This window comes from Physeter macrocephalus, chromosome 14, assembly GCF_002837175.3.
Source record: "Physeter macrocephalus isolate SW-GA chromosome 14, ASM283717v5, whole genome shotgun sequence".
Classification (NCBI taxonomy): Eukaryota; Metazoa; Chordata; class Mammalia; order Artiodactyla; family Physeteridae; genus Physeter; species Physeter macrocephalus.
The window spans coordinates 29,867-52,540 of NC_041227.1; the positions used below are offsets into that span (position 1 = coordinate 29,867).

At 46.8% G+C, this 22,674-nt stretch overlaps 1 protein-coding gene across 1 annotated transcript in view; it reads right to left on the bottom strand.

The window, feature by feature from the left end:
* PCMTD2 (protein-L-isoaspartate (D-aspartate) O-methyltransferase domain containing 2) overlaps nucleotides 1–10,643 on the bottom strand; it is a 26,144-nt gene extending 15,501 nt beyond the window's left edge. The window contains 3 exon segments of the mRNA XM_028499379.1: nucleotides 285–387; nucleotides 5,482–5,812; nucleotides 10,542–10,643. Of these exon segments, the coding sequence (XP_028355180.1) occupies nucleotides 285–387; nucleotides 5,482–5,788 (410 nt within the window). The 5' untranslated portion in view covers nucleotides 5,789–5,812; nucleotides 10,542–10,643.
* Between the last annotated feature and the right edge of the window lie 12,031 nt (nucleotides 10,644–22,674).

Here is a 22,674-nt window from a genome sequence, read left to right on the forward strand (position 1 = left end):
GAAAGCCCGCGCGCAGCAACGAAGACCCAACGCAGCCATAAATAAATAAATAAATAAACTTGTAAAGAAAATAACAATTAATAAATAAAAAAAAAACTTAAGGCCCCTAAAAACACAAAATATTTTAAGAATAATTAGAACAGATACACACATATCCCTGCCTCTCCTGCCACAGTTTAATCATGTCTCCTGGAAGACGAACAGTAATAAACTGATTTCTTTCCATTTAATCCAAAGTTTAAGTTATGACTGACACCCAGAACCACAGACAGATCTGATCTCACTTGTCGAAGCTGTCACTTGTCCTGATGAAAAAGTCCAGCTTCTGCTTCGCATACTCTGTCACATCTGAATGGAGTTCCACCCCGTGGTTCACACCAAAAGGGCCTAAAAGGTTTCAGGATAAGAGAACATGTAGAATTAGGGCGAGAACCCCTACTCTTTATTTCTGTTTCACAGACTACAACACATGTGATTTGGCATGTATAATTACAGAAATACACGTTATTGGGCCTAAATCACCCAACCCAGTATTTAAATATGCAGGCTGGCCTCTGCTCACCACATCATCAATACTCTTTCTCACAGCTTCCTAAAGCCTGGACCTCCCTGTCCTCAAACTTCTAAGGAATCATTTGAAAATGTAAAAAAGCCAAGGCCTGTAACCAAGAGTTCAAAGTGCCAGCAATGAATTAAAGAAGAAACATGTATTTGCAAATGAAAGTGGACACAGGCCTGTTTTCCATCAGAGGTCTCCCCAAACACTCAGGTGAGGTGTTTAATTCTCACAAAATAGGTTTTAATCATCATCAAAATAAAACTATAATTCCAAAATCAAAATGAAACTTTTTTTTAAATGGAAATGCATTTATTTATTTATTTATTTTATTTTACTTTTTGGCTGTGATGGGTCTTCGTTTCTGTGCGAGGGCTTTCTCTAGTTGTGGCAAGCGGGGGCCACCCGTCATCGCGGTGCGCGGGCCTCTCACTATCGCGGCATCTCTTGTTGCGGAGCACAGGCTCCAGGCGCACAGGCTCAGTAGTTGCGGCTAACGGGCCTAGCTGCTCCGCGGCATGTGGGATCTTCCCAGACCAGGGCTCGAACCCGTGTCCCCTGCATTAGCAGGCAGACTCTCAACCACTGATCCACCAGGGAAGCCCAAAATGAAACTTTTTTTAATCAAAAGAAATTTATCAGTAACTGGAAATAAAGCTGTGAGAAAAGTTAGGAGCCCACTTGATGAAAGTGCTTCCTCCACATACAAATGCCTCTGGGTTAAATCTCGGTGAAAACTATTGACACAAACAGCTTCATTAAATCTCTGTGTTGTAAGAATCTATTTGTATGAAGGTCAGACTTCCCTGGTGGCGCAGTGGTTAAGAATCCACCTGCCAACGCAGGCGACACGGGTTCGAGCCCTGGTCTGGGAAGATCCCACGTGTCGCAGAGCAACTAAGCCCGTGCGCCACAACTACTGAGCCTGCGCTCTAGGGCCCGTGAGCCACACCGCGTGCCACAACTACTGAAGCCCATGCGCCTAGAGCCCGTGCTCCGCAACGAGAAGCCACCGCCATGAGAAGCCCACGCACCACAATGAAGAGTAGCCCCCGCTCACCACAACTAGAGAAAGCCACGTGCAGCAACGAAGACCCGATGCAGCCAAAAATTTTTAGAAAATAAAAATAGGGCTTCCCTGGTGGCGCAGTGGTTGGGAGTCCGCCTGCCAGTGCAGGGTACGCGGGTTCGAGCCCTGGTCCGGAAGGATCCCACATGCCGTGGAGCAGCTGGGCCCGTGTGCCACGGCTGCTGAGCCTGTGCTCTGGAGCCCACGAGCCACGGGTGCTGAGCCCGCCTGCCGCAACTGCTGGGGCCCGCACGCCTGGAGCCCGTGCTCCACAGCAGGACAGGCCACCGCAGTGAGAGGCCCACGCACCGCAACAAGGAGCGGCCCCCGCTCGCCGCAGCTGGAGAGGGCCCTCGCGCAGTAGCGAAGACCCAATGCAGCCAAAAATCAATTTTAAAAACAATGCAAAAAAGAAATTGAAAAATAAAATAAAATAAATGGAATTAAATTAAAATAAAAACATTTGTATGAAGGGCAAAACAGGTAATGCTCACCTGTGTGATGGAGGTGAGCACCCCCCCCTTCTGGAGGGGTGGGGTCCTGCTATGGGGCGGTGGCCATGAGAACCTCTGGGGCACAGACTCTACCCTGCATCTTGTTCTGGGTGATGCTTACATGGAGGTGGATGTAAAATCTCACCAAGTTCCACGCTTCACACTTGTTACTTTACTACGGGTAAGTTATACCTCAATTTTTAAAAATCTGCATGTGAAAATGAACAGGGCACATAGGGCTTTATTTAAAAGACATACAGGGACTTCCCTGGCGGTCCAGTGGTTAAGACTTCGCCTTTCAATGCAGGGGGTGCAGGTTCGATCCCTAGTTGGGGAGCTAAGATCCCACACGCCTCGTGGCCAAGACACCAAAACATAAAACGGAAGCAATTCTGTAACAAGTTCAATAAAGACTTTAAAAATGGTCCACGTCAAAAAAATCTCATAAAAAAAATAAATAAAAGACATCCATATAAAGTCACAGTGCAGCATTCCACCCTACAGTCCCACAGAAATACTGATAAACGCAACCATCTGTGCACCCACAGCCTTGCATTCTGCCACCTGGTTCACCTGGCCCCTTCCTGGTGCAGCAGCCTGGCCCCAGGCCCAGGCCTCCCTGCCTCTGCTGGATGACTCACGCGCTCTCATTTCTCGACACCTGTCACATACAGAGCTGCTGCTAAAACATTCTCTCATCAAAACACAGCCTACGGGCGTCCTTGGTGGCTCAGTGGTTAAGAATCCGCCTGCCCATGCAGGGGACACGGGTTTGAGCCCTGGTCCAGGAAGATCCCACATGCCGTAGAGCAACTAAGCCCGTGCGCCACAACTACTGAGCCTGCGCTCTAGAGCCCGCGAGTCACAACTACTTAGCCCACGTGCCACACCTACTGAAGTCCACTCACCTAGAGCCCGTGCTCTGCAACAAGAGAAGCCACTGCAATGAGAAGTCCGCGCACCACAACAGAGTAGCCCTCGCTCGCCACAACTAGAGAAAGCCCGCGTGCAACGGAGACCCAACGCGGCCAAAAATAAATAAATAAAATAAATAAATAAAATATCATTAAAAAAAGAATAAACATAGTTATAGAAAAAAACCCACAGCCCACTTGAGACGTCACGTTTCCAGCCTTTATATCCCAGCCACATTATTCCATTTCCATCCCACTGCTCTCCTGGTCACTTGCCAGAGACCAAGAAAACTTGCCTTTTTTCCCCACTCATCATGTTCTCATTAGCCCCTCACCTTTGCTGGACACTTACTGAGGACACACTTCCTGTTCCCAAGAAGCTTCACACCAGAGTAAAAACACACATCCCCTGATCCACCCCAATAAAAAGATAACTGAAAGGGGAGGGCGTACAGGGGCGGGGGCACCAAAGACACAACACTGAAACTAGTCCCCCAGGGCCCCCCAAGCAGAGCATCACACGACACCACACGACACTCTCAGGTTAAGCTGACAAGTGCTGCATCCTCCCCACCGCCAACTGGAACCTCAAGAAGGCAGTGCCCCCAGCAAAGGGGTGGAGCCACAGGATTAGCACAGGAATGCGGCAGAAAGGCTGCGGCCAGAGAGTAAGAACCCCTAAGTCCGATGAAACACCCCAAGCCTCACACCTGCAGAGGCACTGGGGGAGGCCAGCAAGGTTTTCACTTCTGCAGCGATCTGCACGAAGCACCGTCACGGCTGAATGAACCAGACAGGGAGGCCCAGGACACACGGCATCCAGACAGTGAAAACGGTCCAGTGCGCGCAGCTTTCTCCCTGCAGATCCGAGATGTCCACCCGTGAACACAAACTCTCAAGTCACCTCCTTCAAATACGTCAAAGCAGCACGCAGTGTCCACTGCAGCCGAAAACACAGCTTTCCTTCCTTCAGAACTCTCCTCCCCTGGTATCTAGTGAAATTCCCAAGAAAGAGGGGACTCAGAAAAGACAAACAACAATATCAATTGTAAGCCATGTCTTTATAACTTCTACACAACATCAGGTGCAGCAGGTCAGCTGAGGTTTACTTGAAGTCATCCTTTCCTGAGCATTTCATTTCTTTTCAGTAGCATTGCTAATCTAACCAGTTTGATAACCTGACCACCTTATCCTTAGCTCCTCCAATTTTTCAGCTCCAACAGAGGGAATAACAATTCTCTAATTCCAGAATGATGAATAAGCCGGTCTCCCTTTGCAAAGCAGTTTCAATCCAAGATAAGTTAAGTTCAAGAAGCGTTTAGCTTAAAAAAAAAAAAAAAAACAACTTCACATTTAATAATCTGAGGCTAGCAATTTATAGCCTGAAGTCAGATGATCAGAATCTCAAAACTTCAGCAAATTCTAAAGTATATGAACTTAGAAAGAAACCAAAAGTTTCATTCCATATCCACAAAAAGCAACGGTTACTGCTAAGATTTTCTTAAGTGCCTGTATCAACCACAAAGAAACAAAGTTGTGACGGACCGCTAATGATTTAAACATGACTTTAAAGCCGTTATTACTTGAAATCGCCAATATTCGGAATCTTACACTGACCTGGTAACGATGTTAAGATACTTAAGCCGAAAGCTTTGATACGTAGCAAACCGGGGAAAACGGGCTAAACGGCTTCAAATGAGGTAACTTGTGAAATCCTTCCCATCCCTGGAATACATTTAAAAATAAACAACTTACAAGTATTAACTTTTTCAGTATTAAAACAACAAAAACAGGGCTTCCCCGGTGGCGCAGTGGTTGCGCGTCCGCCTGCCGATGCAGGGGACGCGGGTTCGCGCCCCGGTCCGGGGGGATCCCACGTACCGCGGAGCGGCTGGGCCCGTGAGCCACGGCCGCTGGGCCTGCGCGTCCGGAGCCTGCGCTCCGCGACGGGAGAGGCCACGGCAGTGAGAGGCCCGCGTACCGCAAAAAAAAATAAAAATAAAAAAATAAAATAAACAACTTACAAGTATTAACTTTTTTAGTATTAAAACAACAAAAACAAAAACTGCTTGGAAGAACTTTAACTTCCAGGGGCCTTTAAAGTTAACTCTTCCCAGTTTAGAGACCATGACGGGGCAGGCTGAGTGACTGTGTTCATCGAGAAATGACCATAAGGTCCAGATTTATACAACCTCTAGGTCCTCCGCTGTCCAAAAGGAGGGTGTGCCGATCAGCTGTTGGAGGTGCAGGCTGGGGGGACAGGGAGGCTGCAGAAGGACCCTTCCGTTCCTTATGGGGGTTTCTCGATTAATACAATCACCCCCCACCCAGGGACTGTGTGACACCACAACGGCCAGGAAGGCCGAGGGCAGTTACGACTCAGTCCCCACAGAAGGCCATGCTGCCGGCAGGCTCTCCCTCCTACACGTGGGACAGAGCCAGACTCACCGAGGATGAGCCCCGCCATGGAGCTGAGGTAGCCAGTGCCGCTGCCTAGGTTCAGGAAGGAAAGGCCAGGCTGCAAGTCCAGGGCCTCCATCACCTCCGAGGAGATGCACGCAGCGGAGAGGTGGACGTTACCGTGCTTCCACGCCAAGTCTTTACACGCGTTCTCCTTAAATTCTTCGAGGTAACAGTCTGCGCGGTCAATAGCCCGGGAGGCCTGCTCCACCAGCTCAGAGCGGATGTGCTGCGCCTCCTTCAAATTGTCTATCAGCTCATCGTTGTCCTCAGCGGCACTCGCGGCGCCTCCCATCTTCGAGACCACGCTTGCGGAAAGCTGCCGTTTTAAAATTTTTAAAAGAGCAATTCATACTAGAGGTTAGAGCAGGGCAACAGAAGTTCTAAACACATACCAATTTCAGATTCTGAATTCTGAAAGTAATACAGATGGAATATATTTAGTCAACACCCACCCCCGCACCGGTACCCCCCCTCCACTCCCAAGAATGCCAGATTCAAAACAAAAAAAAGTTAAATTTGAAATTCAATTATATCCATCCAAAAATAAGTTTGTAATTTATAGTATCGACTGAATACAAATGAACATGCAATACCTAAAACATCGCTGACGACTTGAAAACATCATTAAAGTATGAAGTCAAAACTTTACTAAAAGTCATCATTCTAGAAAGTCAAGCATTTAGGATTAAAATCATCTTGAATATACATCTATCTCTTTTTTTCTAAGTTTTTTTTTTTTTGGTCGGGTCTTAGTTGCGGCAGGCGGGCTCTTTAATTGCGGCATGCGGGCTTCTCTCTAGTTGCGGCGGGCGGGTTTTCTCTCTCTCGTCGGGGTGCGCAGGCTCCAGGGCACGTGGGCTCTGCAGTTTGCAGCACTCAGGCTCTCTCGTTGAGGCGCACGGGCTCAGTGGTTATCGTGCCGGGCTTAGTTGCCCCTAAGCACGTGGGATCTCAGTTCCCCGACCAGGGATCAAACCTGCGTCCCTTGCATTGTAAGGCGGATTCTTTACCACTGGACCACCAGGGAAATCCCGAATATGTATCAATCTTAACAGGTATATATACACATATGGAAAAATCATTGAATGTAAACATAAAAAGAGAGCAGATATGTCTACTAGAACATCATTCTAATATCAACCTCTGAATATTGCAAGTGCTGTAGATCCTTTTTTTTTGGTACACAAATCTTCAAAAGCAAAAACAAAATTTTTTAACTTCAGGTCAACAAATAATAAAAAGTTATTCATTGTTCATTCGAAATTCCAATTTAACTGCTGTCTTATATTTTACCTAGCAACCCCACATCCCACATACCCATAAACATCAAGTCAAGCAACCCATTCAATCTCTGATTTGGACGTTCCGATGTACAAATTTCAGGCAAAAACAACATCCACAAAACTCTCTTCCCCGTGAAACATACTGTGACAAACACCTCACTGTAACAGACACAGCATCTGTCTCCAGGCTACAGCTTAGGAGCCAGAGGAGCTGCTCCTAGAATTCTCTCAACTCCTCCGAAGTATCAATAGCTACTAGACAAGCTTTCCAGCTCATCAACAACAGAGAGCACGTTCCTGCTCTCCTCCCAACTGCCTTCAAGAAGACAAAGTAACAGCATGTGCTCCCCTGTGAGCCAGCTCCCAAAACACAGTGTACCCTCCTCTGGCTCACAGGCAAATGCTCCTTCACCTGTACAGGTTTTACTCTTCCTAAACAACTCCAATTTTATACTTACCCTAGGGACTTTTACTTCAAATAAAATGGCAAAGTTTACTAAACATGTGGTATAAATTGCTGGGAAAAAAGAAAACAGCACTGACTTCCCGGTGGTCCAGCGGGTAAGACTATGCGCTCCCAACGCAGGGGGCCCAGGTTTGATCCCTGGTCGGGGAACTGGATCCCACATGCATGCCGCAACTAAGAGTCCACATGCCACAACTAAGAGTCCGCATGCCGCAACTAAGAGTCCGCATGCCACAACTAAGAGTTCCAAACACACACACCCCACGCACAAAACTGGCAATTGCGGTGGGAGAGATTTCCCCAGGAATGAAAGCCACCGACCACACAGACTAATCTTCAGCTTCTCACAAGGACGCAAAACGCGTGAAAGGTGGGGCTTTTAATACAAACACTCTTCTATTCTATGGCTGGAACAGTTCCTCTTCATCGTCAAGATTTTAGAGCTGAAGACTTCCCTGGTGGCACGGTGATTAAGAGTCCGCCTGCCAACGCAGGGGATGTGGGTTCGAGCCCTGAGCCAGGAAGATCCCACATGCCACAGAGCGGCTAAGCAACTACCGAGCCCACGCGCCACAACTGCTGAGCCCGTGTGCTGCGACTACTGAAGCCCGCGCGCCCCAGGGCCCGTGCTCCACAACAAGAGAAGCCACCGCAATGAGAAGCCCGTGCACCACAACGAAGAGCAGCCCCCGCTCACCGCAACCAGAGAAAGCCCACGCGCAGCGACGAAGACCCAACGCAGCCAAAAATAAAAAATTTTTATTTAATTTAAAAAATAAAAAATATATAAAATAAAATACTTTAGAGCTGAATATCAGACTTCCAAATCACTAGGATCTTCCAATTACTAGATTCTCACCCCCATTTTAAATTGTTTCAGAGCCCTTGCTGGTTACAGTTAACTTAGCCAGATGGGATAAAGTGCTGACGAGGTCAAGTTTAACCCTGGATGAGCCACTTAGTTCTGAGGTGAAGCCTCTACCCCTGGCCTTGGACAGTCATCTTAAAATGTGGGTCACTAGTTAAAAGTTGAGTCATGTTTGCTTGCTTTAGGGAAATGTCTGGCGCCCACACATCCTCCAGGGCGGATGTGAAAGCCACCTCTTCGCCCAGAAGCCCGCCGAGTATAATGTTCTATCCTCAGAAGGCAACCACGAAGTATACGCTGGGCGTGCTTCCTTGTCTAAGTATTTATCGCGTATTTTCAACTTTGCCTTCACTCTGAAAGTTTATTCCGTGTGCAAAGGCTAGCTTTTTAGTACAACTGGCAACTAACTACAACCTTTTTACAGGCACCGCCGGCCAGTCACCACCTCGTTTTGGCTTTACGACATTATTAGGCATATTGGGACTGAGAAGCTATTCTGCTCAAGATCACGCAGCAGTGTGAGAGGAGGGGGCTGCCATTCAGCCCCGGGGCCTGTGTTCTTTACCCCACACCAAATACAGCTTTCAAAAATTCTCAAGGGAGCAAAATTCTTTACCAGTGAACACACTGGTCACCTCTATCCAAAACGGCAGACTAAATACCTATGTGGTAGCCCTATCTGCTGCCACTGGTAGGCTGCACGTGATAACCTGTAGGCTCTGATATTTATTATTAACTTTCCCTGGCAATCTAACACTCCCCCACACTGGGAACGGTCACTGCTTATTACGGACCATGAACGTGATCAGTCCTAACGCCACCAAAGACACCAACAACAGGTTAAGAGAGGTCCTTGCCAAACCAAATCTGGACCTACAAGCCACTCAAATTCAATTGCTCAAAGTAACGGCAAGTCATTTTTCGGATGCTGCACTCGATTATACTTTGCAACCCTGAATTCACCGCTCCGCAGTAACCGGGCACCACCCAACGAGAAAGCCTTACTCTAATGCTGCTGCTTCCAAAACCAGCCGTAAGGGCACAAGGAGGAGACGGCTGAGCAGGACCAGGCACCAGAAGGTCTCAGACTGACAATCGAGGAGGCTGGGACAGTGGCCAGGTTAACACAGCATGCAGCTCTGATATCCGGGGCCAAGATTCAAGTCGACGCTGGGTTTATCAGGCTACTTATTAAGGGCAACATGGACAAAGCAATTCAGCTGGAAAATGAGCTGGGGAGAAGGAACCGAAACCACACCTTTGGCCGCAGGAATAATGGAAGAAATGGAGACTTTTTTTTCGTTTTGAAAACCAAAACTCTTACAAGGAATGCAGAGGGATTTTTTTTTCCGAATACTTGAAAGGCTGCCATATACACACTATACATGGGCCTGATAAAAGCCAGACCAGTGGAACACGTGTTGGATGGAAATAATTTCTACTAAACACACACACAAAAGCTTTCTAAAACTGGAACTGAAAATACTGACACGTCGTCAGAACGAGGAGTCTCTCCCCGCCAGGGATGTCCCGCGCCAACTACAAGCAGGGAGGGGGCCCAGGCGCTGGTCTCAGGAGCCGGAGCCGAAACCCACCAACTCCAAGGGCCCCTCCCACCCTAGCGTATGGCTCTATTTCCCCCAAGCAGAGCCACAAGTTCGGACTTGTTTATACAGGAACCTGCCGGTCTACCCAACACTGAGAACGCAGTTGTTTACTTCAGCCCCTCGTTGGCCAAAAAGAACGAAGAAAACGTTGACAGGCACATGAGCAAAGGGGGGAGATAAAGGACTTCTCTGATGTGCGAACATCAACTTGGGAGACACAGGCCCTCGCAAACACAAACACAAACAAAACACACGCACCAAAGCCCGGCGAGCTCTCCTTTCCCAACCGAAGGCCTCTCAGGTGTTGCCTGAAGCTAAGTCCCCAAGGCCTGAAGGGCCAATACTTCCTTAACAGACTCTGTCACCTTCTGAAAAGGTACAACCTGTTTCCAACCTTGGTAACTCTCCACTTGCCGTGCTAATTGCAAATGTTTCCTACTTAGTAAGTTAGGGACGAGCTACGCGTCTGGAGCGTTAAGTCAACCCAAGGGGTGTAAGCAATGCGCACCTGGAGAGACCTCGGGAACCCCCGGAACGCTGGCGGGCGGACCCCCGGGAGGGGGGAGGGGGGACGGGAGACGCCTGGGACGCGGAGGGCTGTTTATGCTTGGGGGTGGGGAACGAGGGGACAGCCGAAGAGGACAGGAAGACGCGGAGAGGAGAGGGCGGCCCCGGGGGAGGGTCCGGGAGCCCGGGACCAGGGGAAGGGGAGGGATGGAGAGGAGGGAGAGAGGGGGAGGGCGCCGAGGGGCCGCACCGCCCCCCATACCCCGCTGCAGGCCGGGCCAAGGGCGGCGGCGGCGGCGGCGGCGGCTCAGTACCTCCTGGCTCGGCGGGCCCGCGGGATCGGCCGCTGGGCCGCACGTGCAGCGATTCTGGCGCCCCTCGCCAGTCCGCCTCTCACTACGCAGCCCCGACCTCCGCCGCCGTGAACACCCACCGCCCCACTGCGCCTGCGCGCCCGAACGCCCTACTGCGCGTGCGCCCGGGTCCAGCGCTTAAAGGGGCAACGGCGCAGCGATGGGCCCCATCCAGACGTCCAGGCCGGCCAAGAGCTCCGCTGGGAGGCGGAAGTCAAAGGGCAGCCGCCGGTGAGCGTTATCTCTTTCCGTGCCCCACCGCGAGCCAGGACTCAGCTGTGACCACGACAGGCAGGGCTCACTCCTTGGAAGTGACGTTCCAGGAGGGGACCGACCGGTGAGGAAGAAATGAAAACACAGGAGATGGACAGTAACTGGCGGCGGCGGTGGCTACTGTGTCTTGGATGACACGGAAGGGACATTCAAGCGAAGATCTGCAGGACAAGAAGGATCCAGCTGTGCCAAGAGAGGGTCCAATGGCTTCAGGCCAGGGAGAGCTGAAGTGGGCAGGAGCCGCCTACCACGCCCACACCTGCGAGGGGTCCACGCAGCCCCGGCTCGCACACCCACCCTCGTTGGCTTCACTGCCGCCTCCCACGCCGCATCCTGATCAGCCCTTCCTGTGAGAGTTGTCGGGGCATCAGCCAGGATCATTCTGCGGCTCAGAAGTGGCCTGCCCCTGCATCCTGGCCCACTGGCAGATCCTCGGTGTTACTTTCCCAGCCACCCACCGACGCGTGGGGGCCTTCTGCCCCCTGATGCCACAGGTCCCTTGTGGGCCACCTGCCCGGCCTACCCAGTAAACTTTGTGAAATCTGCCCGAACCTCCTTTTGCTCAGCCCAAACCGCACGTAGGTTTTCCAACTGAGTCTTTAGCAGCAGACCCCTTTCTGTAGACACAGCCCCATAAGGGACCCCTTATATTTAACAGCCGCAAGCATTGCTGCCTGGGTCCCTCCTGTCCCCACACTCCTCCCCAGACTTGAGCTCCACTTGGGGGCATCGTTTTCACCACTTTCCGTGTTCCAGGGAAGGCTTGCTTCTCTTGGTGGGCCACAGGCCCGAATCAGTGGCCCTGTGGTTGCCGCCAACCTAGTGACGGTCACACTGGCTCTCAGAGCCCTTCCTACCTGACTGCCTGTGATAGTCTGTGACTGTTTCAGATTACAGAGGCCCTGGAGCCATCCGTGACCCTCTCCCTGCTGTGAGGGGATATGCCCTCCCTCCACCCCACCCTGCCTTGGCCTTGCTTCCCTCATCTCTATGGGGCCAGGCTGTAGCCTCGCATCTCACCACCCCTCCCTCTGCTCTGCCGACTGGTCTTCCTAACATAAATAATAGACAACATACCATCAGAATTGGTCTTTGTAGAGCATCACGCTAAGCACTTTTACAGAGATTATTTCCTTGGAGTAGATATTAGCATGCTCTCCAAGAAGGAGAAGAGCAGCCCTGACGATGGGAGTTGGCCTGGGCTCACAGCAAGGTGGTCCCGTGGTTGTCCTGCTGGACACAGACATCTGGCAGAAGAGCTGCACTGTGACAAAGGCCGCATCATAACCGTGTCCAGGCAGAAGCCAAAACCAGGTCTCTGTGCCACCAGCGTGCCCTCTCCCAGCCCACAGCAGCGAGGCCCGCTCCTCCGTCAGCACAGCTGAGCGTTCCTCGGCCCTGCCCCTCACAGGTATCACTCATTTAGATACCCCTGCTTCCTGACAGCATCCAGCCCATGCAGAACGTGTCCGCCTGTGAAAGAGATGTCAGTGCCCTGCCAAGGCCACCAGACACACTGTAGTTGGGTGAGCTGGGGTTGTTCCTTGTCCCAGGGAGTGGGGGGCACACCATGGAGAGCTGTGGGGTGTCTCCAACAGGTACTGGGAAAGCTCACTGAAAGATGTAGGCTTGGGCTGGGTGATTTGTGGGCCACTCATGGTTGATGCATCTGGGAGAGGGGTCCCCAGGTACAGGGGTGGTCATGCATAGGCCTGAGGCAGGAGCATACCCGAGGCTGGAGCCACATGCGGGGTTGTGTTGTCATCTTCAAAGAACAGTACTAGGACTTCCCTTTGTTCAGGTAGCCCTTTTTTTTAAAGGGTGTTTATTCTTTTGTGGTAATATATAGATAACATAAAATTTACCATTTTAACCATTTTTAAGTGAACAGTTCAGTGGCATCAAGTACATTCTAATTGTTGTGCAACCATCACCACTATCAATCTCCAGAATTTTTTCATAATTCCAAACTGAAGCTCTGTACCAAGAAACTCTGAAGCTCTGACCAAGATGCAGTGACAGGAGTTGGACTTGCCCGCATTCGTGAAACAACAAAGAAATAGACAAAATACGTGATGCAACAGTTCTCGGGACACTAAACATTATGCAACAAAGCTCAGTGACTCCTGAGAGATGAAGAACCGATGGGCTGAGCCCTGCAATTGCCCCCATCTTACCACTGTGAGAATCTCCAGGCTGCAGTGCAGAGAAAGGGAACCCAAGCAGAGCCAGAAGGACTCCCTGAGTCGAGGAGATAAAACAGAATTCAGGGAAGCCAAGGCAGCCAGAGGCCACAGCTGGTGAGGAGAAAGTGACATTGAGAAGGAACTTGGGGATCCGCAGGAGACCCCCCCACCACCACCACCACCAAATTTTCAGCAGAGAACTAATCAGCACATGCATGTCAGTAAACAACCCAAGTCTGGGAGAAGAGCCGCCCAGAAGGATTCGAGGTAACGCCCCGCACCGTAACAAGGCAGGAAGTAGTGCGGGTTCCCACCAGCCAGACCGGAAAACCTCTTGGTTCATTGGACATTGGGTAGAGGACGGAGAAGGCTCTTGCCTCAGTAGTGAGGAATAATTAGCCCCAGACTGGTCACTGCACAGACCCCACCTAACAAATCAAAGAAAGATTTGGAAGAATCAAACTATTTCCTTCTAACTGTATCCCAAAACAAAGCTCAAGAATATTTTTAAGAACACAAAATACCCAACCCTCAACAAGGTAAAATTCACAGTGTCTGGCATCCAATCTAAAATTGTCAGGTACACAAAGGAGGAAAATACAACTCGTAATGAGGAGAAAAATCAAGCAATTGAAACTGGCCCAGAGCTGACATAGATCTTAGTATCAGTAGACAAAGACACTAACACAGGTGCTATAAGTGAATATCAAGTATTGAAAACAGTTAAGTAGAGACATAGAGGTTACAAAAAAAGACTCAAATATAACTTCTAGAAATGAAAACTATAATGTCTGAGTTGGAAAATATGCGGATATTATTAGCAGCAGATTGGACATTGCTGCAGAAGGGTTTGAAGAGATAGCAATAGGAACTGTCCCAAATAAAACATGGAGAGAAATGAGAATAAAAAGTTAACAGCCTCAATGACAACTGTGGGACAACCTCAAGTGGCCTAATAGACATGTAATTAGTGTCCCAGAAAGAAGGAAAGACAGGTGGGGAGAGAAAAAATTATTTGAAAAAACAAAGGCTGAACATTTTCCAAATTTGATGAAAACAACAAACCTCAATGTACCTCAAGCTCAGAAACGTGAAGGAAACTACACCAAGGTGTAACACAATCGAGTTGCTCAACCAGTGATAAAGGGAAAAAAATTTTAAACACCCAGAGAAAAAAGACACATTATGTACAAAGGAATAAAAATAAGGCTGACAGCAGATTTCCTGATGGAAACAATACAAGCAAGAAGACAGTGAAGTAACTTATTTAAAATACTAAAAGGGAGAACAAAACCCTGCCACCCTAGAATTCTAGCTTTCAGAAACAAAGGGGAGGGGCTTCCCCAGTGGTGCAATGGATAAGAATCCGCCTGCCAATGCAGGGGACACAGGTTTGATCCCTGCTCTGGGAAGATCCCACATGCCACAGAGCAGCTAAGCCCGTGCGCCACAACTACTCAGCCCACATGCTGCAACTACTGAAGCCCACGCTCCTAGAGCCCATGCTCTGCAACAAGAGAAGCCACCACAAGGAGAAGCCTGCGCACCGCAAGGAAGAGTAGTAGCCCCCACTCACCACAACTAGAGAAAGCCCGTGCAACAGCAACGAAGACCAAACACAGCCAAAAATAAATAAATTAAAAAACAAAAACAAAGGGGAGAAGAGTGTAGTGTAAGTGCCTGGCGTGAAGCTTTGATTACCGAGGCATCCATGTCAGATTACGTGGCTCGTGAATAAACATATCACCAGCTCTATGACACGACTACTAGCAAACCAATCAGGTAGGGAATTCCCCTCCCCCCTTGCCACAACTAGAGAAAGCCCAGTGCACAGCAACGAAGACCAAACACAGCCAAAAATAAATAAATTAAAAAACAAAAACAAAGGGGAGAAGAGTGTAGTGTAAGTGCCTGGCGTGAAGCTTTGATTACCGAGGCATCCATGTCAGATTACGTGGCTCGTGAATAAACATATCACCAGCTCTATGACACGACTACTAGCAAACCAATCAGGTAGGGAATTCCCCTCCCCCCTTGCATGGAGCTCCCATTTCAGAAAACCCTGGGAGACCTAGAAAACTGAGGACCTGAATGACCCTGCCTACACGCTAATTCCTGCCCTTATGCTCCAGGCTTGCCAGTAATGAGTGACCCCATGATCCTAGACACCCCACCCTCAGACCCTAATAAAGGCAAAGCCCCAGGCTCTCTTTCTCCCCCTTTGACCTTGCTGTGTGGCCCTGAGCTGTGCCATGTACCCTCCAGCACCTGTGAGTAATAAATCTTGTTCCTCAGTGTTCCCTCACGGTTTTTGCTAAAGTGCATCCAGTGATCATAATAAGAACCACAAGAGCCAGTCCAGCCACAACATTGCCCCAGTAGCAGGGTTAGGGGGGGGATGTCTCCGGGGCTTACTACAAGTAATACAGGCCCATAAAGTGCCTCAGGCATTCCTAGCTGAGAGCATCACCATCAATAGGCTGGGACTGACACAGCAAAGAGCAAATTACATCCGAAGTGACCAGAAGAAAAGAAATAATAAAAATTAGAGCAGAAATCAATGAAACAGAAAACAAGAAATCAATAGGGGAAATTAGTGAAACCAGCAGGTGGTTCTCTGAAAAGATTGATAAAATTGATAAACCTCTAGCCAGGCTAACCAAGAAAAAAAGAAGATACAAATTATTAATTATCAGAAATGAAATAAGGGCCATCACTATGGATCCCATGAATATTCAATGCATAATAAAAGAATATTGTGGGGACTTCCCTGGTGGCGCAGTGGTTAAGAATCCACCTGCCAATGCAGGGGACATGGGTTCGAGCCCTGGTCCGTGAAGATCCCACATGCTGCGGAGCAACTAAGCCTGTGTGCCACAAGTACTGAACCCATGTGCTGCACCTACTGAAGACTGCATGCCAAGAGCCCGTGCTCCACAACAAGAGAAACCACTGCAATGAGAAGCCCGCACACCACAGTGAAGAGTAGCCCGCGCTCGCCACAACTAGAGAAAGCCTGCGCACAGCAACGATGACCCAGTGCAGCCAAATAAATAATTAATTTTTAAAAAAAGAATATTGTGAACAACTCTAGCTCACAAATACGATAATCTAAAAAAATGAACCAGTTCCTTTTAAGACGCAATTTACCAAACTCATACAAGGATATATAGATCATGTGAATAGTCCTACATCTATTAAATCAATAATTAATAACCTTCCAAAACAGAAAGCACCAGGCACAGATGGGTTTACTGGTGAATTCTACCAAATACTTAAGGAAGAAATGATACCAGTTATCTGATCTCTTCCACAAAACAGAAGCTAGGGAACACTTCCTAACTCATTCTACGAGACCAGAATTTCCCTAATACCAAAACTAGACAAAGACGTTACAAGAAATGGAAAGTATTGGGTTGACCAAAAGTTTCGTTTGGTTTTTTCTGTAAGATGGCTCTAGTAGCACTTAGCTGTCTTTAACTTCATTCGAAGCAATTTCGTTAGATTGTATGTGACAGCTGTCATATCAGCGTGCATTTAAAACAAGACTTATCAAAATTGGTGAATTTTTGTGTAACCATTTTAATCTTGAAGATGGAAGAAAAAACAACATTTTCAGCATATTATGCTTTATTATTTCAAGAAAGGTAAAAAAGCAATGAAACACAAAAACAGATTTGTGCAGTGTATGGAGAAGGTGCTGTGACGAATTGACCATGTCAAAAGTGGTTTGCGAAGTTTCGTGCTGGAGATTTCTCACTGGACAATGCTCCACAGTCAGGTAGAGCAGTTGAAGTTGACAGGGATCAAACAGAGACATTGATTGAGAACAATCAATGTTATATCATGCGGGAGATAGGTGACATACTCAGAACATCCAAATCAAGCATTGAAAATCATCTCCACCAGCTTGGTTATGTTCATTGCTTTGACGTTTGGGTTCCACATAAGTTAAGTGAAAAAAAACCTTCTTGACCGTATTTCCACATGCAATTCTCTACTTAAACACAACAAAAACGTTCCATTTTAAAACAAAGTGTGACGGACGATGGAAAGTGGATACTGTACAATAATGTGGAACAGAAGAAACCGTGGGGCAAGCTAAATGAACCACCACCGACCACACCAAAGGCTGGTCTTCATCCAAAGAAGGTGATGTTGTTTATATGGTAGGATCAGAAGGGAGTCCTCTATTCTGAGCTCCTTCCAGAAAACCAAACGATTAATTCCAACAAGTATTGCTCCCAATTAGACCAACTGAAAGCAGCACTCAACAAAAAGCGAAAAGCGTCCACAATTAGTCAACAGAAAATGCATAATCTTCCATCAGGATAATGCAAGACCCCATGTTTCTTTGATGACCAGGCAAAACTGTTACAGCTTGGCTGGGAAGTTCTGATTCATCTGCCATATTCCCCAGATATTGCACCTTTGGATTTCCATTTATTTCGGTCTTTACAAAATCTCTTAATGGAAAAAATTTCAATTCCCTGGAAGACTGTAAAAAGCACCTGGAACAGTTCTTTGCTCAAAAAGACAAAAAGTTTTGGGAAGATGGAATGATGAAGTTGCCTGAAAAATGGCAGAAGGTAGTGGGACAAAAGAGTGAATACATTGTTCAATAAAGGTCTTTGTGAAAATGAAAAATTTGTCTTTTATTTTTACTTAAAAACTGAAGGGGCTTCCCTGGTGGCGCAGTGGTTGAGAGTCCGCCTGCCGATGCAGGGGACACGGGTTCGTGCCCCGGTCCGGGAAGATCCCACATGCCGCGGAGCGGCTGGGTCCGTGAGCCATGGCCGCTGAGCCTGCGCGTCCGGAGCCTGTGCTCCGCCATGGGAGATGCCGCAACAGTGAGAGGCCCGCATACCGCAAAAAAAATAATAATAATAATTAAAAAATTAAAAAAAAAAACAACTGAAGGCACTTTTTGGCCAACCCAATACAAACCAATATCTCTCATGAGCATAGACACAAAAATCCGATATGTACAAATTGAATCCAGTAATATATAGAATGAATTACACACCACGACCAAGTGCAGTTTACTCCAGGGATACATTTAACATTTCAAAGTAATCCATCACATCAACAGGCTAAAGAAGAAAAATCTTATGATCATATCAATTTTGGATATGAAATTGGATTTTGTCAGATGCAGAAAAAGCATGTGACAAAATCTAATACCCATTCATGATAAAGACTCTCAGCAAACTAGGATTAGAGGGGAACTTTCTCAACTTAGTAAAGAACATCTACAGAAAACCCACAACAAACATCATACTGGATGAGAAAATAGATACTTTGCCATAAAATTGGGAATAAGGCAAGAATGTTCTCACCACTTCTCTTCAACATTGTACTAGAAGCTCTAGCCAATCCAATAAGACATGAAAAGGAGAGAAAAGGTATGCAGATTTGGAAGGAAGAAATAACTGTCTTTGGTCACAGATGACAAGATTGTCTACATAGAATATAACCCCAAAATCTATTAAAAATAAACAAACAAAAACCTCCTGAACTAATAAATGATTATAGCAAGGTTTCAGAATACAATGTTAATATATAAAAATCTATCACGTTCCTATCTACCAGCAATGGACAACTGGAATTTGAAATAAAAAACACAACAATATTTACATTAGCACCAAAACAAACAAACAACAAAAAAAAAACCTTAGGTATAAATCTAACCCAAAAAAGTACAGGATGGATAAGAGGAAAACTACAATACTCTGATTAAAGAAATCAAAGAATACCTAAATAAATGAATAGATACTCCATGTTCACAGATAGGAAGACTCAACGTTGTTAAAATGTCAGTTCATCCCACATTGATCTGTAGATTCAATGCAATCCAGTCAAAATCCCAGCAAGCTATTTTGTGGATATCAACAAACTGATTTAAAGTTTATGTGGAAAGGCAAAAAAAAAAAAAGAATATCCGACACAATATTGAAGGAGAAGAATAAAATTGGAGACTGACACTACTCGACTTCAAGACTTAATTTAAAGTTACAGTAATGAAGACAGTGTGGTATTGATGAAAGAATAGACAAATAGATCAACAGAACAGAATAGAGGGCCCGTAAAAAGACTTGAACAAATATAGTCAACTGTTCTTTGACAAAGGAGCAAATCAATTCAATGGAGAAAGGATAGTCTTTTCAACAAATGGTGCTAGAACAACTGGACATACAGATACACAGAAAAGGATCTAGACACAAACCTCACAATTATCACATAAAAGTTCTAGAAGATGATATAGAAGAAAACCTGGGTGACCTTTGGCTTGGCGATGATGTTTTACATACAACATCAAAGACAGGATTCATGAAAGAAACAATTGGTAAGGTTGATTTTTTTTTTTTTTTTTTTGGTTGCACTGGATCTTAGTTGAGGCAGGCAGGCTCTTTAGTTGCGGCTCGCCGGCTCCTTAGTTGTGGCATGCAAACTCTTAGTTGTGGCACACATGTGGGATCTAGTTCCCGGACCAGGGATCGAACCCGGGCCCCCTGCATTGGGAGCGCGGAGTCTTAACCACTGTGCCACCAGGGAAGTCCCTGTAAGGTGGATTTCATTACAATTCAAAACTTCCGCTCTGTGAAAGACACTATTAAGAGAATGAAAGGATAAGCCAAAGACTGAGAGAGACTATTTGCAAAACACATAACTTATAAAGCACTTGTATCCAAAATATATACAGAATTCTTAAAACTCAACAACAACAGAAGCCAAATAATCCAATTTAAAAATGGGCCAAAGACCTGAATAGATGCCTCAGCAAAAAAGACATACAGATGGCAAATAAGCATATAAAAGGATGTTCGACATTCTACGTCATCAGGGAAATGCAAATTAAAACAACGAGATACACTACACACCTGTTACAACGGCTAAAACCCAAAACACTGACAACACCAAATGCTGGTAAGAATATGGAGTAACAGGAACTCTCATTCATTGCTTGTGGGAATGCAAAATAGTACAGCCACTTTGGAAAACACTTCGGCAGTTTCTTACAAAGCTAAACAGTCTTATTAGATACAGCAGTCTCCTTGGTATTTACCCAGAGGAGTTGAAAACTTATGTAGACACAAAAACCTGCACACGAATGTTTATAGCAGCTTTATTCACAATTGCCAGTTTTTGTGCACAACTGTGGTACATCCCAACTATGGAATATTATTATATATTATTCTCATTATTCTCATTCTAAAAAGAAATGAGCTGTCAAGCCATGAAAAGACAGGGAGGAACCTTATGCTACTTCTAAATAAATGAAAGAAACCAGTCTCAAAAGGCTACAGACTGTGTGATTACGTACATACTGTATGATATGACATTCTGGAAAGGGCGAAACTGTAGAAATAGTAGAAAGATTAGTGGTCGCCAAGGATGGGGTTGGGGGAAGGGGGGGGATAAATAAACAAAGCACATAGGGTTTTTAGGGCAGTGAAACTATTCTGTGTGATACTGTAATGGTGGCTATATGACATATGCATTGTCAAAACTCACAGAATGTACAACCCCAATAGTGAACCGAGACGTAACTTATGGACTTTAATAGCGTATCACTATTGGTACATCAGTTGTAACAATGTACCACATTAATGCAAGATGTTAATAATAGGGGAAACCGTGTGCAGGGGAGAGGGGGTATAGGGGAAGTCTCTGTACTATCCCCTCTTTTTCTGTAAACGTAAAACTACTCGCAAAAATGAAGTATATTAATTTTTTTTTAAAAGGAGATGAAATTTTTTTCAGGCATACAAAAGCTAGAAGCAGCAGCAGACCCACACAACATGTGTCAACAACAAAGCAGCCCTCGCCATGGGCACTTGCCAGCCACCTCTACAAGGATTCAATCACGTGCCGCTGCAGCTGCTGACCTTCGACAGCCCCTGAAAGGAGCTCAGGGTGGAGAGCAGGGATGAGGGACTCTGTGCTCTGGGAAAAAGTGGCAGAACAGGTCTTCAGATAGTGAGATATTTTCAGGAGCCGATTTTATGAGCCCACTTCTTGTATCTCCTCGTATCTAGAAAAGCGCTAAAATCCTTCACGGTGACGTCTGCTCCTTGTGACCAGCAGAAACTTTCTGCAAAATAATCTGTGCTCAATTGCATGCACTCCCCCTTCACCGGAATCACGTATATACTGACCTTCCCCCCCACCTCTCTGGAGCGGTTTCTCAGAGCCCTCCGAGATGCTGTCTCCCGGGCTGCAGTCCTCATTTCGCCCCAAATAAAACTTCACTCTCAACTCTCACGTTGTGCGTTTTTTTAAGTTGACACATGAAATGATAAAGTGAGTTTTTCATGCAGAAAGCAAATAATAACAGATGGAAATACAGATCTACACAAGAGAATGCAGAGCCCTGGAAGTGATAACTATGTGGGTAAATATATAAGATTATTTCTTAGCGAGCCTCAGCCCTGGACAAGGATGTCACTTCTCACTTTACCTACTTCAGGGCTGTTTTTCCTATGGACAAGAATTGCCTTTGCAATTACAGTAACTAAAACATGCCTCCCCCACCCCACCCCACCCCCAGCCCCGCTTCCAACGTCTCCTCCAACGGAGGGGGAAGGGCTCAAGTCCACTCTCCGCATCTGGGGCCTCAGAGTGAGATTACTACCCACAGACGCATCAGACTCCACTGGGGGGCGAAGGAGGGGGGGCCTCAGCGCAAGTGAATGCTGTTACACCTGGACCGTCTCTCCTGCCTCCGGCCATCTGTGAAGTGAGGCAGGACGGATCGCGTCCCAGGGCCAGGCCACGGCAATGACGAGACCCGATATTGACCACAAGGCGTCGCCACTGCCCCGTTGTGTTGCGAGCGTCCAAACTAGGTCATCTGAAAAGAGAAAAAAAGTTTGTTCCTCTTCATTTTAAGCCATTTGTAGCCGTTTGTGGCGGAATTAACCACAGTTTCAGACATGAGTTGAGGCTTCTCTGCTATTTGTACTATATGGTGACGGCAGTTTGATGTTGATCTGAAACTACTGGTGAACTCAAATGTATTCATATAAGTAAAATGACTGGGAAGGGATTCTGAAAAATAACTTCTCATCTTAAAACAAACCACCTTAATAAAAGGTTAGCAATGCCCGGGCACAGGAATCTGCAATGATTACTTTTATGTGTCCACTTGACTAGGTTACGGTGCCCAGATATTTGGTCAAATACCAGTTAGGCGTTGCCGTGAGGGTATTTTTTAAACGTGGTCCACATTTACATCCGTAAACTTTGAACAAAGCAAATTACCCACCAGAGTGGAGGAGGGCCTCAGCCATGCAGCTGTGAGGCCCTAAGAGCAAAGATGGAGACCCCACTCCTCACCCTCTCACCGCCACCCAGACATCAACTCTTCCTGGGTCTCCAGGCTGTTGGCCTGCCCTACAGATTGCAGACTTGCCCCCCCACATCGTGTGAGCCAGTTCCGGAAAATAAACCACTCTCCATATACAGGTATAGATGTACAGGTATAGATAGATACACATGATATGTATATAGATACGGATATGGATACAGGTACAGATATAGATACAGATACAGATAACAGATATAGATACAGATACGGATGCAGATACAGCTGATATAGGTATCTCCTCTTGGTTCTGTTTCTCTGGAGAACC